General features: G+C 49.7%; 1 protein-coding gene and 1 pseudogene across 13 annotated transcripts in view; both read right to left on the bottom strand.

The window, feature by feature from the left end:
* The window catches only part of TRRAP (transformation/transcription domain associated protein), a 115,365-nt gene that overhangs the window by 7,563 nt on the left and 90,503 nt on the right, over positions 1 to 17,299 (bottom strand). For 10 of the 13 annotated variants that reach the window (XM_058710945.1, XM_058710937.1, XM_058710944.1 and 7 more), the window contains 8 exons: positions 14,668 to 14,869; positions 13,358 to 13,522; positions 11,567 to 11,657; positions 10,113 to 10,312; positions 9,062 to 9,323; positions 3,894 to 4,119; positions 2,784 to 3,001; positions 146 to 330 (listed from right to left, as the gene is read on the bottom strand). In XM_058710945.1, coding sequence (XP_058566928.1) covers positions 146 to 330; positions 2,784 to 3,001; positions 3,894 to 4,119; positions 9,062 to 9,323; positions 10,113 to 10,312; positions 11,567 to 11,657; positions 13,358 to 13,522; positions 14,668 to 14,869 — 1,549 coding nt within the window. The remainder of the gene's footprint in view (positions 1 to 145; positions 331 to 2,783; positions 3,002 to 3,893; positions 4,120 to 9,061; positions 9,324 to 10,112; positions 10,313 to 11,566; positions 11,658 to 13,357; positions 13,523 to 14,667; positions 14,870 to 17,299) is intronic. The other 3 variants (XM_058710946.1, XM_058710948.1, XM_058710950.1) reach the window with 1 other exon arrangement.
* On the bottom strand, positions 5,444 to 7,142 carry LOC131501188 (elongation factor 1-alpha 1-like; annotated as a pseudogene).

The following is a 17,299-nucleotide window of genomic DNA, read 5'->3' as shown; positions in this document are numbered from 1 at the left end:
CACCACATCAGGGGCCATGGTCGCCTAATTCTGACCACTCACAAGTCCAATGAGGGAGAAAGGTCCCTCTCAACCGCCCGCTACCCCTCTAAGCGCTCGTGTCGGGGGAGCCCCGCCACAGAGCGCAGCCGGCCCGATTCGGTACCTGGTGGCTGGCCTGGGTCCCGCGTGCCTGCACCGTGGCCAATCTGTCATAGTAGCGGGAGATGGGGTTGTCGTGCTCGATGCCCTTCTTCGCACAGCGCTGCTTGTAGATCTCCACGAGGGAAAGAGAAGAGGGGTTGTCCTCCACAAGGCGCATCTGAGGGGACACCGCCACAACTCGAGGAACTGAGGAGAAAGGAGGAAATGACTGAGACGACGCCAGGGGGCAGCGCTCGACTCCACCTCCAGGGCCGTCTTGGGAGGAGGTCACTGGGCCCTTCACGAGCAGAGGACGGGGGTGGGGGGAAAGCTGGAAGTCCCACACCGCGTACCCGCTCAGCACGTGGCACGAAGCCCAATCTGCTGAGCGACGGAGCCTGAGCCGCCAGCATCTTTTGCTTAAGACACAGATGAACGGAAATTCTTTAGAAAGCAATCTTTAAAAATCGGAGACTGCCAACCTCGTCCGCTCTTCAGAGGTCCCCCCCTCCATCGGCACCCTGTCAGGAGAAATCAATCCTCCCACTCACTCCGAGGCAGGAGTGTGATTTTGTCAGGCGGTCTTCTGGCGTCGGGGATGGCTGGGCCCCGTCTTCAGGAAATCAGGAAAACGATCCCTCACATCGTTTTCTGTGCCTCAGATAAGTTTCCAGAACCAACCTGGTCATTCTGCTCAGTCACTTTGTGGAGCTGTATGGGCAGTGATGGGCACTCTTTATGAAGCAATTCACCCCACATGAGGATAACCCACGTCATGACCACACTCAAGCAGAAAGTGTTGGGTATGGCTGCCCTGGAGCCAGATTGTCCACACTTACATCCCGAGGTCTGTTTTCCCAGTGACGTGACCTTGGGAATGGTCACTGGACTTGTATGAACTTCAGTTTCTTCATTTATAAGTGGGACTACAATATGTACCCATGGGGTTGCTGGTAGATTAAATAACACTTTAAAGATATTAGATCAATGGGGTACCTGGGTGGCTCAGTCGGTTAAGTGTCCGACTTCAGCTCAGGTCATAATCTCACAGTTCCTGAGTTCAAGCCCCGCATCAGGCTCTGCACTGACAGCTTGGAGCCTGGAGGCTGCGTTAAGTTCTGTGTCTCCCTTTCTCTCTGCCCCTCTCCGGCTTGCGTGTGCTCTCTCTTTCAAAAATGAACAAATGTGTGCTCGCTTTGGCAGCACATATACTAAAAATGAGCAAATGTTTAAAAAAAAAAGTTTAAGAAAGTTAAAAAAGATATTAGATCAAGGAAATATTATTAAAACTTTTTTTTTTTTTTTTTTTTTTAAAGCAAGCTCTATGCTCAACGTGGAGCTTGAACTCACAACCCTGTGATCGAGAGTCACATACTCTACTGACTCAGCTAGCCAGGTGCCCCTGAAGACATTTTGTTGAAGATATTTTGTAGAAAGCTGAGTAATTTCCAGAAGATAGCAAACAAAGTGTGCCAGCACAGGGTCACGGCAGCAGCCGCACTGGTGCTGCGGGGGTGGGGAGGGAGTGGGAGCTATGACCCAGTATCTGCACCAGCCTGTCCCTAGGCCACAATAACTGCTTGCGCCTGCCCTGAGTGTCAGCGTGGTACGTGTACACAAACACACCCTCCCTCTCCAAATACACACACACACACACACGCCTCTGACTTTTAACGAACATAGGTTTAATTTGGTCTAAGCTCAGTCAAACCACAGCTACTGGCTTGTTCCATGGTTTCAACCCATAAAGACATCCCACAGTGACTCAAGGGCATGTATTTGGACTGTCATTTGGTGCTGACCAAGAGGTTGTTTCTTTGGAAAAGACAAAGGATCATCTATTACCCACAGATGTAATCAACACTACAGATCACATCACGTGCATGTTAAAATGCATACAGTTTTCTGTATACTCTAGTTCCTCAATTGACTTATTTGGGGGATAGTGAACTTTAGGGTGAAAGATTTTAAGTCAAAACGGGTTGGATTCTTAGCCATCAGAAGAAAGTTCCCTATGGGACTGGCTAATATGCATTGCAGTAGGCTCCCAACCTCAGAGGTTAGATGCTAAAATGTTTCGACCGTGGTTCTCTTCTCTAAGCGGGATCACAGGCATCTCACCTCTGCCCGTTACAGACAGAAACGGCTCACTCATGAACCACCCAGGACAACTACGTATGGAAAGGCCTTACTCGGAGGCTACTGGTGGCCACCTGGCCACGACTTCTGTGGCGTTCACAGGCCTTGCTGACTTTCCCTTGCACCGCATTTCACTCCACGAAGGCTCGCTCCAGCAGGGGCCGTGCAGTGCACTGTGAGTTCCAGGAGTCGTTTGAAGACCGCACTTAAACACACTCACAACACGCTGCTAACACGCCCACGACAGGCCCGGTGCCAGCGCACGTTTCCCCAGAGCACGGGTTCCGGGCGAGGGAAACCAGCAGCGTGCACAGGCAGGCACCCCCCCTTTCCCAAACACTCATCAGAGCACCCGTCTTGCAGTGAGAAGGGAGCAGCTTCTTCCCGGCACAGGGTCCTCATTGCAGAACCCTCCCTGCTTGGTGAGCTTCAGGGCATTCTCAGTTCCCCAGACGGCACACGGGAAAATCCGCAAAGGCTAACGGGACCGGCTGTGTGCCCCCAAAGCGCACCTGTCATACCTGTGAAAAATAAGTGCCTCTTTGTGGTTTCCTTTCTCTTCTCCAAACAGGGGTTCAGCAGCCGGAGCAGCTGCAGGACGCGCTCCTCTCGCCGGGACTCCGTCAGGCAGGCGTCGTTCATGACGAGGTACGGGTAGATCTTGCCGTTGTGCCCGCGGATGTACAGTCTCCTGGCCGCCGTGTTGTGCTTCTGCACAATTTCCACCCTGGGCATAAACCTGCCCAAACAAGCACACGATGAAACACCAACTCCCCTTCCTGAGGCTCGACTTCCAATCCTCTTTGAGAAGAAAAGGGAACTTTACCAAGACAGCACTCGGAATCGTCACAAAAAGACAGAACGCGCAGCTACAGAGGTCACTCTGACCAGGTTTAAATGGTACGACGGGATTTTATGACATGGGGGAAGACATCGTGACACAGGGAAAATCAAAGGCGGAAGAGCAGAGGACGCTGTCGTCGTAAAACAATCGGGCCCCAGGCTCCGACTTCAGGAGCTCCAGATGGGCAGCTGACTGGGCTCTGAGCACCCAGCCACAGAGCCGGGGGACAGGACGGTCTGGCACAGGGGCCATTGGGGAGCAGCTGCCCCAGGAGCAGGCGTGAGGATGGACACACCCTCGCCCTCACCTCCCTCCCGTGCGCCCTGGCTACGGACGGAAGAGGAGGAGCATGGTGGGCGGCCGGAAGAGGGAGTCAGATTTGGAGGACTGGGAAATCCAAGTCCAGATGCACGAGAGAGCAGAGCTCCGGGTCTGATTACGACCATTTGTTACCACACCTTCTACGTTTAAAATAAGATACAGTATACACACTAATAAATTTTATAATTGCCCAATTCTGCTTTGACTGCTAAGCTTTAAAAGTTTTACAGACCGATAACCTATCATGTCCAGTTCTGTGGAAATTAGAAAAGAGCCTTTTAGAAACAAAAGAAACACAAAGGGGACACAAGCAAGACATTTACCCCAATCAGTTTGACCAGAACCCTCTACCGTGCTTGATGGCTCAGATCCGAGAACAATCTCTCGTTCTCCCACTTCAGGGGCCAGAAGTAACCAGAACGGCAGCCCCAGGTCTGCCCTGAGGCCAGTCGAGCAGCTCACTTACCTAGCAATCTTGATGTAATAATGTGTCGGCTTTGGCATCAGAAATTCCCCTGGAATTTCTACTTCAGCGGTCTGTGCTGAGAAATTGCTCAAAAACCGGCACTTTTCTTCTATGAGGAAGAACTTTGGAAGCTGCTTGGTTTTAGCCTCCAGGATTTTGATCCACTTTTTCAACTTAGAGATAAGATTATGTAGCTTCATGGATCCCGGAACGCTGAAGTCAAAATCTTCAAAATAAAACGCAATTAAAAACATTTTTAGTCATCTGGGGTGACCCGGAATTCACTACAAAATCACGCTCAAGAGCGTCCCAGAGAGGAAGCAGGAATGTTTTACTCTATACCTAACCTGGAGCAAAGCATTTTTGCCTCTCCCACTCTTTAAAGTGTAAGCTGAAGACTGACTGAGTGATGGGGACCCTCAGGTGGGACCGGTCTCCCCCCAAGGCTGGAGGAGGGAACACATGGAGCGCCGACAGGAAGTCTCACCCCCAACTGTCACAGGTTCCTTTCAGGAAAGGATGCGGGGAGCACCCTGAGGGGCACGGGAACCCAAGGGGCCGGCAGCCCTACCTGAGAGCAACCACCACAGTGAGGGGCCAAGGCAGTAATCCAATCCAGGCAAATGCTAGGTTATAAACCGGTTCATCAGAAGACATTTAGACAAGAAACTAAAGTGCCAAACATGGAAAGCATGCATTTTATATTTAAACAAATAAAAATCCCAGATGACTGTGTTCCTCAGATTTTACTGAGACTCAGTATTGAAAAGGCAATTAAACTGAAAAGTCCGTCTTCAAAAAAGACCTCGACCCCACACTGATGAGCGCCACTGGTGGGAGGGGCTCCACGTGACTCTCGCTCGCAGGAGCCCGAACATCAGGATAAGCCGCACCGTTTCTGTGGGAAACGGACCCCGAGGGAGCCACCATCCTCGCGCCGACAGGACCGGGATCTGTGATATGGCAGGGTGACCTCTGCACTCAAGCCGAAGGGCTCTCCGGAGCCTCTTGCAAACGCTCTTCTGCAGAGTTAGGTCGTGTGGGTGAGCCTGGTGCAGTCCTGAGAGGCACGCCCAGCCCAGACCCCGGTCCCCTATCCAACCTGCCTCCCCTACCAGGGTGCTGCAGGCTGGACCGATGCAGGAAGGCGATCGGGGGTAACCGATGTGCCCGGTGAGGGCCCCATCGACACCTACACGGGCGGCCCAAAGGCATCAGAGGGGCTGCGGCCGTCCAAATGCAAACCCAGCCTCCGCACACCCAGAAGCACCGAAATCCACAGACCCCCGGGTCAGCCCTGTGGCCACGCCCACCTCCACCCTGAATCCGAACACCTGGCCACCGACCCGATCTCGATCTCCACCCCCGTTATTACGTGATTTCACAAACGCTTAGTAACAATCTCTCGGCAGGCATCCCTTTGAATTGGCTTTTCACACTCGGCATAACCCAAGGCTCGTCCAAGTCACTCAATCAATGGCTAACTCCATTCTGTCAATCTTAAGCGAGCACGATGCATCACACACTCCCCATTCTTTTTTTTTTTTTCCTCATTAAACTTTTGTTTTAATGGGTCTCAAAATTCTGTGACAGATTTTTGGTCAAAGTTGTTTCCATTAAAAAGTACTGATTTTAAAAACTAATAACTTAAAACTGCCACACACACAAAAAACAAACGGTCCACAAAACATTCTCCTTTCCTTCTGAAGGTTTTACGATGCATTGTTATCATTAACCAGTCTTTTACCATTAAACTTAAATGGCCAATTGACACAAACAGTTCTGAGACCGTTCTTCCACCACTGATTAAGACTGGGGTGGCAGGTATTGGGGATAACATTCATTTAGCCTTCTGAGCTTTCTGGGCAGACTTGGTGACCTTGCCAGCTCCAGCTGCCTTCTTGTCCACTGCTTTGATGACACCCACAGCAACCGTCTGTCTCATGTCACGAACAGCAAAACGGCCCAGAGGAGGATAGTCAGAGAAGCTCTCAACACACATGGGCTTGCCAGGAACCATATCAACGATGGCAGCATCACCAGATTTTAAGAACTTGGGACCATCTTCCAGCTTTTTTCCAGAACGACGGTCAATCTTCTCCTTCAGCTCAGCAAACTTGCAGGCGATGTGAGCTGTGTGACAGTCCAGCACAGGTGCATATCCGGCACTGATTTGGCCTGGATGGTTCAGGATAATCACCTGAGCTGTGAAGCCAGCTGCTTCCATTGGTGGGTCATTTTTGCTATCACCAGCCACACTGCCACGACGAACATCTTTGACAGATACGTTCTTGACATCGAAGCCCACGTTGTCCCCAGGTAGAGTCTCACTCAAAGCTTCATGGTGCATTTCAACAGACTTTACTTCAGTTGTAACACTGACTGGAGCAAAAGTGACCACCATGCCTGGCTTAAGAACACCGGTCTCCACTCGACCCACAGGGACAGTACCAATACCACCAGTTTTGTAGACATCCTGGAGGGGCAGACGCAAGGGCTTGTCAGTTGGACGAGTAGGTGGCAGAATGCAATCCAGAGCTTCAGGCAGTGCGGTTCCACTGGCATTGCCATCTTTACGGGTGACTTTCCATCCCCTGAACCAAGGCATAGTAGCACTTGGCTCCGGCATGTTGTCACCATTCCAACCAGAAATTGGCACAAATGCTACGGTGTCGGGGTTGTAGCCAATTTTCTTAATGTAGGTGCTGACTTCCTTAACGATTTCCTCGTATCTCTTCTGGCTGTAGGGTGGCTCAGTGGAATCCATTTTGTTAACACCGACAATAAGTTGTTTTACACCCAGTGTGTAAGCCAGAAGGGCATGCTCACGGGTCTGCCCATTCTTAGAGATACCTGCTTCAAATTCGCCAACACCAGCAGCAACGATCAGGACAGCACGGTCAGCCTGAGATGTGCCAGTAATCATATTTTTGATAAAGTCTCTGTGTCCTGGGGCATCAGTCACATGGACTGATGTGTCACATAGCACTCGCTGGTCTCGAATTTCCACAGGGAGATATCAGTGGTGATACCACGTTCGACTTTCAGTTTATCCAAGACCCAGGCATACTTGAAGGAGCCCTTTCCCATCTCAGCAGCCTCCTTCTCAAATTTTTCGATAGTTCTTTTGTCGATCCCACCACATTTGTAGATCAGATGCCCAGTAGTGGTGGACTTGCCCGAATCTACGTGTCCAATGACGACGATGTTGATAGGAGTCTTTTCCTTTCCCATTTTGGTTTAGGTTTAGTGGTGGTTTTCACGACACCTGTGTTCTGGCGGCAAACCCATTGTGAAAAAGCACACACTCTCCATTCTTATTCTCAGTTTGGTGCCACTGCAAACAAAATGGCTGTGACATTCATGGACGAGTTCGTGCAGGGAAAGAAGTCTTCATTCTCTGGGATAAATCTGACCTGTTTTTGAGCTTTCTCCCACCTCCTCACTGGGTTAGGTAGCAGCCAGCACGTGCGATACTGGCCGAGGATGGGATTGGGCAACTCTTGCTCCCTTGTGGGAACTAGAACATGGTGCTTGGACCCAGAGATGGCCCTTCCTGGGAACGGGTGACCAGAGGGGATGCAGAGCTCGGAGTGAAGTATCTGAAACGCCCACACTTGGAAGAGGGTCAGAGCCTCACGGCGGTCGTCTCTCACAGTTCAGTTTTTCAAATTTTTTTTGCATCGACACCCAAATGACTTGTCTCCCTCTGAGTGTTCTGTTTCAGATGACATTTGATTTAACCAGCAGACATTTTAAGGTAAAGACATACTAAACAGGGGCACCTGGGTGTCTCAGTTGGTTAAGCATCCAATTCCTGATTGGGGCTCAGGTCATGATCTCACAGTTTGTGAGTTCGAGCCCCACATTGGGCTCTGTCTGCGCCGAGTGTGGAGCCTGCTTGGGATTCTCTCTCCCTCTCTCTTTTTGCCCCTCCCTCACTTGTGTTCTCTCTCTCAAAAATAAACTTAAAAAAAAAAAAAAAAAAAAAAAAAAGACAATGTCCTATTTTTTAAGTAAAATACAACAGTCTCCACAAAATTCACCTCAGACTTTTCCTTTTTCAGGAAAGACTGACAGCATGTCACGTGAACATCACAAGGAAAATAATCTAAGGTGACCAAAGTGCTTCAGGGTAAAAGATAGGAAAAGCTCGTATTTTATCGCTCAAAGAGCATCTTCTTCAGGGTGTGGGATCAGCAGGGGAAGCCCCTCGACCTTAAGGCGAGTCCAGTGTTACCTTTAATGCCCAGCTCACACAGCAGGGGAAGACACCCAGGGGCCCCGGGCTGCCTGGAATGATGGCAGGACGCACCCTATCCTGGATGGATCAAAAGTAAGTCATGGCTGTAGCTGCAAAGCACCCTGTGTAATTAGTGGGACATATTTTCTTTTATGTGATTTCAACAGAGTCTACACAGCACAGGTTTCTAGCCGTGTTCTCTGTGACGCAAGTTGTTAAAAGATACTTTAGACGCACTGAGCCCCGGTGCTCGCCTGGGCTCCTCCGCCAGAGGGCGGGCAGGTTGGCAGGGTGGTGGCAGGACACAGGTGGCAAAGACAGCCTGCGTGGGGGACACGGTCAGCCCCTGTGCACACACGCTGTGGGAACCAGGGCCCCCGTCTGGCAGATGAAGACTGAGGCCACGGGAGATCGGACCACCTCGCCTTCAATCACACCAGGCTGGAGCCAAGGTTCATACTCCTGGGGCTCTCGGAAAAGGCCTGGATCCAAACCAGGGACAAGTGATGACGATACGACCTCCTGGTCATTGTGCCACCTGAATCCACTATGAGTCTGAGCCCTACTTGTCACCTTGAGCCCACTGCCTCACCTCACACTGTTCAATTTTCCTACAAAAACCAAGTGTGGAGGGGGGGAGGGGAGGGAAGGGCAGGTTTAGCCTGAAACCCTCCTCTTCCCCACACCCTCCATCCCTCAGGCGGAGCCTGGTTCCAAACCTTAACCCTTCACTTCAGAGAAGGACGGGCAACCACAGGCTGGCGAGAGTCACCGTGACCTTGTGACCTGAGGCTACATTCTAAACAGGGTGCAACCAGCTCACCCAGTAGAGTGCTCACGAAAACAAAGAACTAGCTGGCTGAGATGTTAAAGACAGACCAAGAACAGCCAAGTGGAACTCTGTAGGTATAGGGAAGGGACTCACCGGTTGTGAACTGGCCCTTTAGCTTCTGGAAGACAGGGTCCTGGGCGGTGGCCTGTGCCCGCCTGGCCAGGGACTCAGAGGCCGCGCTGGAGAACATGGTCGAGACGTTGGACACGTTCTCTAGGCCCACTCCGAACGTGCTCACCAACTTCTTGACAAAATTTAGAGTGTGGGGGGTAATTTTGGCATCCGACACCGCTCCGCTTTTCTCAAATGCAACAGAGTAACATTTCGCCAGGCCCTGCTGGAGCTGCCTGAGAACCTAGTGGAAAGAGACCCAAGACAATGCGCAAAACAGAGCTCCCAAGTCAAGCGGCTAACCAACCACACGGCACCTGCTTGGCAGGTCCCACCACCGCCTCCCGGCACACAGCCCGTGTAAAATCAGACAGCACAGAAGGGACAGAACGCCTGTGCACTCCACGGTGTCAGCTGAGTTTTTAATGATGGGGACTAAGTGTCTTGAACATTAAAAAAAAAGAGAGAGAGAAAGAAAAAAACCCAAGCCAAAACTCCACTTTTTGGGTCACACACATACCCTTCTGTTGTCGGAAAACCCTTTCTATGCAGCTAGTTCTGAAGTTACTGCTGCATGTCTGACACACACACAGGTAACAGTAACAAGGGGGCCTCTGGGCCAACAAGATGAACATCTAGAGAACAGGGCTCATCACTCTGTCATCAGCTTGCACTGCTAACACCACTAAGGAGAGGGCCTGGCTGTGGAAAAGCTCACTGGAGGACCAACTCCGCCTCTGCTACCTATACCTGCACCCAGCGCACACCCACCACCACCGCGGCCCGGGGAACTGCTGCTAAGCGATACTTAATTGAGCACAGTAATAAGCACGTCAAGGCCAGCAGAACTTTCTCAACTTCACCTCCTTCTCAAGTTTCCTGTTTCAAATATTTGGGGCTGCATTAGTGCGCAAACGTTAACTATCTGCTTACTCTACGGCTCGATTCGACAACACAGACATAAATGAGCAGGCACCCAATCTGAAGGCAACACGGCCCAAAGCACACGGGACGACGGGTCCTCTGCACGTACCTCTTCGTGCCAGTTTTCTCTGAACCAGACCATCTGATCGACGATGCCTTCCAGGGAAGACAGAAGTGTTGGGTGCAGTTCTCGCTGCATGTGCATGATTCGGCTGCAGCGCCACATTGGTGCTGTTGCTCTTATGGGCCCTGGATCTGATGCAGAATGGGACTGGTTACCCACTGAACTTGGCTGCTGCTGTCCAGAATCTGAGAGCAACACACACAACGCCAATGTCAGCGCAAAACTGGCCCGATGCGAGAGCTCGGTGCTCTAGAGGACCCATCGGCCAAAGCAACGCTGTTCCTGCCGGCGCGTTAGCGCATCACGACAGCCGGCTCCCCGGGGGCTGGGTGGGAGCCGCCCCGGCTCCGCGGAGAGGTGCACCGAGGGACTCAGGCCCGCAGAACGCCACTGCCTACAGCCTGGCCTCCAATGTGTCGGCGGAAAGCGAACGGGCCCGTGTGCTGAGCGGTGAAGTGAGGTGAGGGTGCATGAGTGTTCGTGGTCCTCTCCTTTTTAACTTGGCTCAAAGCTTGAGCATTTTTTAAACGTTTGGAAAAAAATTCTTCACATTCCTTGCAGACAGGTCAGGGAATCTGAACGTACTTAATGGGCAAGTCTCCATGTTCTCATTGAGGAAAGCCAGACCATGTACGTTAAAAAGGTATTTTTAAAAAATACAGTCATCTGCCACGTGAGAAATACGTCGTAGAACCCAAGGGCCGTTTTTCTAGCTTCGGCTCAGTCAGAAGAAAAAAACCTTAATTTTCAAACGACCACACCACACATCCACCTGGGTGTGGTGGCCGCGAGGCCAGCACAGAGACGTGCGTGCAGTCCCTGGCTCACCCAGCCCATCAGCCGGGGATGCAAACGTGCCCAGTGGGTCAGGTCACCTTTTTAAATAGTCTCTGCCCTTGCAGCATAAACGACCGGCTGTTAAAACCGTCCTGAAGCGAAGGGGCTTCAACTGCTCACACGGTACCATGTGCAGTGGGCAACTGAAGCCATTAGTGAGTTATTCACATACGAGTACTGTTCAATATGGATTAAAACCCTTCTGGTTTGAGTAAATTTTCACAACTGGCAAGACTGCTTTCTATGCGGATTCTTCTGGCAGCAGAAGATATTTCTTACAAAGGACACGTACAGTAGGTGACACTTACATTGCTTACCAGGACGCGTTACTGAACTTTACAATTTGAGGTAAAAATTTCATATATTTTTTTCTACTTATGGCCCAAATCACTCAGGTAAACAAACCCTATTAAACCACAGCAACGGCAAACCATCGACTTCCCTCAGTGATCAGGTTTTGCCTCCCAGCCCCGAAGTGTCCTCTCACTGGCTAGAGACAGACAGGCTGAGGGCGGGAGCGTGTCCACAGCCGTCGGCACATGGAATGCCCCCACGCAATGAGCCCTCCGCGGTCTGGCCAGCTGGCCCCGCCCGAGACATACCGCTCTTGTAGCGTTCCCGCTGCTCTATTTTCAGGGTCAGGTACAGGGTCCGGATGGGAAAGTAGACCGCCTGGGGATACACGCGTCCAACCTGCTCAGAGACACGGAGCATAAAGAGCACTGCTCACCACTGTGCTTCTAGATGAGGACAATCTGTATGGAAAATAACTTGTCGTTCATAAATGGGCGGGGGTCTGCATCTGGACCAAGGAGGCAAAATACTATACCACTGAGCTAAGACATGAGTTTGGATTAAACAGCAGGTAAAATACCTAGTTTCCCTCGAAAGGTCTGAGAGAGATCAACGTGGTGCCCAACTGGTTCTGCCTAGGGACGGACGGTTAATGACAGAGAAACCACTTTCGTTTGATTTGGTAAATCTGAGGAGGGCAAAACACACTGGTCCCTGGATCCTACTTGGGTAAGTAACAGGGAAACACAAAATGACACCAGTCAGTCTTTCTGTTAGGCAATTCACTGGGAACCGATTCTATTAGGTTCATTAGTGAAGAACTTTACTGTACGTGACGTCAGCAAGGAGGATGCTGAAAATTTTCTATTTAAGATAAGAAACACCAGTCTTACCAAACTGGGGCTTTATGGCTTCCTCAAAAGGTCTGAATAGCTACTATGATGTTACTCACACTCTTCAAAATGTGCCCAGAAGACACCAATGACATCTAGCTCTAGACGTTCAATCAGGACAATACCAAATGGACTGAATCGAGCAGATAAACGTCAAGCAAAATGCCAGCATCCAGGAACATAGCTGCAGTCTCCCGAGGGAAAAAGTAAAACCATTTCTGGGTACAACGTGGATGATGCATCTCATGTAAAGACAGAGGAGTGTCATATTCCTAAACGCTCAGTTGGGAGCCACTTCATTCATGAAGTCAGTCGCGGGGCTAACTTGACAGAAAGAAACACAGTCAAGGGGACTGTACATGAGACAGAACAGTCTCCAAACGTCTACTGTCTGGGTCCTTCCTCTACCCAGCAGGCTTCTCACAGAAGAGGGACAATCTGAAATCATCTCAACTAATGGTCATGAGAGCCCACAGGACCCCAGTGTGTCCCATCTCCAAAGCCCGTCCCCAGTGCACACAGCTTTCACCCTGCACAACTGCACAAGGTGGGACAAGGCTACCATTATGCTGACTTCAGTTTGGAGGGAGGCTCCAAAGGGTTCCGGCACGATGATGGGAAACCAGCTACGATCAGATACGCATCTCACTGTATCTCAGAGTAACCACTAGTAACTGTTCATTTTAAGAGAACGCTTGTTTCATTTGCATCTTTATGTGGCATCATACGCAAGCAAAAAAATTGGCATTTTAACACGTAACAACCGAGTGGCTTATTTCACTGCGACCTTGACCTATTCTTCAATCGCTGCTTTTTTTTTTCCTTAAGGCTTTTATTTTTTGAGAGAGAGAGAGTGAGCGAGTGAGCAGGGGAGGGACAGAGAGAGAGGGAGACACAGAATCTAAAGAAGGCCCCAGGCCCTGAGCTGTCAGCACGGAGCTCAGAGCCCGACACGGGGCTCGAACTCACAAACTGCGAGATCATGACCTGAAGTGAAGTTGGATGCTTAACACACTGGGCCACCCAGGTGCCCCTAATTCTTCGATCACATCTAACTGTGCTTCAGATCAAGTGATGTCTAAATGTGTACATCTTCCTATCTTTCACTTATTTTCAGTGTTTTGAGCATGCACCTTCTTTCCAGAAAAAACAATGTGAAATGAAGACATAATTTTCTTGTGAACAAAGAGACCTTGTTATTCGCACCTGGCTAATAAGGTTCAAAAGCAGCTTCCCCTCGGAGCCAACCAGGCAGGTGAGCAGCTGGGGGATCCAGGCCAGCCACTGGATGGGCGGCACGCCGATGCAGTATTTGTCGACAGCATCTGCCAAAGTATTTTTGTCGTCATCAAAACTCAGAAGCCACAGCACCTAAGACAGGAGGAAAAATCCTAGAGGTGAATAAAGATTCTGAGGCCCTTAATCCGGTGCCTTTTCCCCAACATAGCACATAGAATAGCCTTATGGGCAATGTGTGAAAAGTACGTACGAAATGGCCAATGCTGCTAAACTTCACGTATAAATCACAGACGGATAAAACCCCAAGTGTGCACACGGTCCTTATGTAGACTCAGCATTACTGCCAATCATTAACTGCCCCAACCTGCCGGCGACCAGTGGCCAGTGACCTCCGAATTCACACTCATGACCTCACCAAAACAAAAGGGCCTTTTGCCAAAAATCTCTGATGAACAGCACCCCGGCGTCAGGTGGGCCACACGCGGCAGCCTGGTGTCCACTGTCTGCAACAATTATATTGAGAAGTAGGCAAATCCGAAGTCAGATACTTAGGCAGCTTCTCTGCATCACTATAGCTAGTCTGTGTTTCTAGGGTCACTTTTAAATACCAGGTGCTGACATTCATTCCAGATGTTGACGTCAAATCAAGGAATCCTAAGAAACCCAAACCCTTAACGGACAAAACAGAAAAGCAGAACTTACTCCTACGTTTTCTACAAGGACTAATTCTGGGTTTTGTTTCTGTTTCTTGAATAAATTGATAAGAATTACGTAAGTAAAAAGACGAGAAGCCACGCTGAGGAAGCAGCCTCAGGGTCAAGCAGTCACCCTCGGCATGGTCCATGGCACGGTGCTGGGGATATGGGACAAGAACTCTAGCAGCTGTGACCTCACCCTGCAGTGTCTGTGGAAGTCAGAGGATCTCACGCCCCCTGCGACTAGAGCTGGGCAGCTCTGTGACCATGCGCACCTTCCCTGCAGGTGAGATGTGAGCATCTATGGGGTGTCCGGCAGGTAAGCACCGCTCCCCCCACCCCGCCCGCCGACAGCCTCCCCGGCAGTCTCCAGAGGGAGACCCCACAGAGAACACTGGACTCAAGTTTTCTTAGTTCGCAAATGGAACCATGACAGATGCTGTCAAGAGTGATGGGGACCGATGGTGCAGGCGTGAGACAGTCCCCCCCCCACCCCAGCACGGATTAGGAAACAGCCGATTCCTCGTGGAAGCCTTAAGGCTACTGGAGGCCTTCGGGGAAAACCGGTTCTTTCGTTCTCACCTTGGCTAAGTATTTCCTCGATTTGCTCTCATTCTGATGCCGGCAGGCATGCAGGTAACAGGTGATGGCGGACACCCCGAGGTGCAGCTGCCGCTCCTTCACGAAGATGTTCTCCAGGTAGTCGCCCCACATGGCCCAAGCTTTCACCAGCACGTCGTGCATTTGTACAGCTGCAGAAAAGGCTTTGTTTGCTTCCTCAGATCTGAGAGGACACAAATCAGAGCATAATTATTTTTAGGTGAGCTTTGTGTAACATAAAACCAAGCATTTTAAGATGGATAATTCAATGGTGTTTAGTACACTCAAAATGTCATACAACTGCTACTCAATTGGGTTCCAAAACACTGTCATCATCCCAAAACGAAACCCACACCACGGAGCAGTCGGTCTCTGTTTCCCCCAACCTTCAGCCCCTGGTGACTGCCAGCCAGCTTTCTGGCTCTGTGCCTTGACCTTATCTGCATGGTTCGTATAAACGGGATTATGTATCACGTGATTTTGCGTCTGGCTTCTCTCAGCACAGCGCCTGAGGTTCACCTATGTTGTAGGCAGCGTCAGCCTCTTGTTCCTTTTTACGTCTCACTTCTGTCCGTTGCACTGCTTACCCATTCACTTGAGCTGTTTTGCCAAGTTTTGTCTGTGCCGGTACTGTGCATAGAGCTGCTATGAACACTCGTGAGCAAGTGCCTGCTTGAGCACCATTCCTTATTCTCTTGCCTATGCATCTAAGACTGGAATTCCCAGGTCATAGGATAATTCTGCATTTAATTTTTTGAGGAGCTGACAAACCATTTTCCACAGTGATTGCACCATGTCACTAGCTGCAAATAAGAGACGGTTTTGCATCTTCCAACAACGTACAAGACACGAAAGAACTAGATATTCCTGGCCCTTGTGAATCTAAATGCAGATCGAATCCAACCGCATGAAAAGGATCATACACCATGATCAAGGTCAAATGAGATTTATTGCAACACAAGGTGGTGATCAACAAACAAAAAGTCAGCCCATGTGACGCATCACATGAACAGAATGAAGAGGAAAAACATGGAGCCCATCAGTTGGTGCAGGAAAAGCATTTGATGAAATCCAACACCCTTTCATGATAAACACGGCCCACGAACTAGGTATGGAAGGAAACTACCCTAACAGAATAAAGGCCACACACAAAAAGCCCCTCGGTAACATCACAGTCAGTGCGGAAAGGCTGAAAGGTCTTCCTCTATGATTAGGAACAAGGCAAGAACTTTCACCACTTCTCCTGAACTCAGTATTCAAAGTCCCAGGTAGAGCAATTAGGCAAGAAAAAAGCAAAGGCATCCAGATTGGAGACGAAGATGTACAATTATCTCCATTTGCAGATGACGCGATCTTATGTAAAGAACACCCCCAAGAATACACACACACACACACACACACACACACACACACACACACACACACAAAACGATCAGAGTAAATAAACACTTCACAAAGTTGAAAATGTAAGAGAAGTATACAAAATTCAGTTGTATCTCTATACTTTAGCAATGGAGAATCTAGAAATAAAGTTAAGAAAATGATTTACAGTAACATTAAGATCTTTTAGGAATCATTTAACACCAAAAAATGCAAGACTTGGACGTTAAGAGCTATAAAACACTGTTAAATGAAACAAAGATAAACACCTCTTGTGTTCGTGAATGGGAAGATTTAATATCATTATGATGACAATATTCCCCAAGTTAACCTACGGATTCAAGCTCTACAATCCTGGCTGCCTCTTTTACAGAAATGGATAACCTAACGTTCACGTGGAAAAACGTTAGCAACTCCAAACAGCCAACAATATCGAACAAGAATCAAGCTGAAGAACACTTCCCTGTTTCAAACTTTACTGCAAAGCAACAGTGAGCAACACGGTGTGGCAGCCGTGTAAGGACAGACGTACATCAGGGGATGGAACCGAGTGTCCAGAAGCAAACCTGGATTCCTCTGGTCGACTAACTTTCAAAAAGGGTGCCAAGGTCATTCTACGGGGAAGTAAGTCTTTTCAAGGAATGGTGCTGGGACACAGTACGTACAAGTGCCAAAGAACGTATCTGGACCACTACCTCATGCCACGTATAAAAATTAACTCAAAATGGTTACAGACCTAAATGCGAGAGCTAAACCCGTAAGACTCTTTCAAGAAATCACAGAAGTAAATCTTGTGACCGTGGGTTCGGTGGTGGGGTCTTAGCTATGGCATCAGAAGTACGAGCAGCCTAAGAAAACGGATGCACTGGACTTCGAAACGAGAGGCTGTGTGCGTTGTGGGCACCGGCAAGAACATGAGGCGTTGCAGTGACACACCCGACAGAGAGACCTTCGTCCACACGTGTAAGAACTGGAGCTCGAAGGTAAAAAGTCAGATAATCCAACTAAGAAATGGGCAAAATAACCGAACACACGTCTCCGGGGAGAAGGATAGATGCTCAACACCACCCACCACCAGGAAAAGGACGGTCAACACTGCAGCGAGGCACCAGCATGGCCGTGATCAGCAAAGTGGGAAATAATGAGTGTTGGCAAAGATGCGGAGAAACTGGAAAGCATAGAGACTGCTGGTGGGAATGTAAAATGGAGCAGCCACTGTGTAAAACCGTTTGGC

The sequence above is a fragment of the Neofelis nebulosa genome, chromosome 18 (assembly GCF_028018385.1).
Source record: "Neofelis nebulosa isolate mNeoNeb1 chromosome 18, mNeoNeb1.pri, whole genome shotgun sequence".
In the NCBI taxonomy this organism is placed as follows: Eukaryota; Metazoa; Chordata; class Mammalia; order Carnivora; family Felidae; genus Neofelis; species Neofelis nebulosa.
The sequence above is the reverse complement of the archived record's forward strand: the minus strand, read 5'-3'. Positions and strand labels throughout refer to the sequence as shown.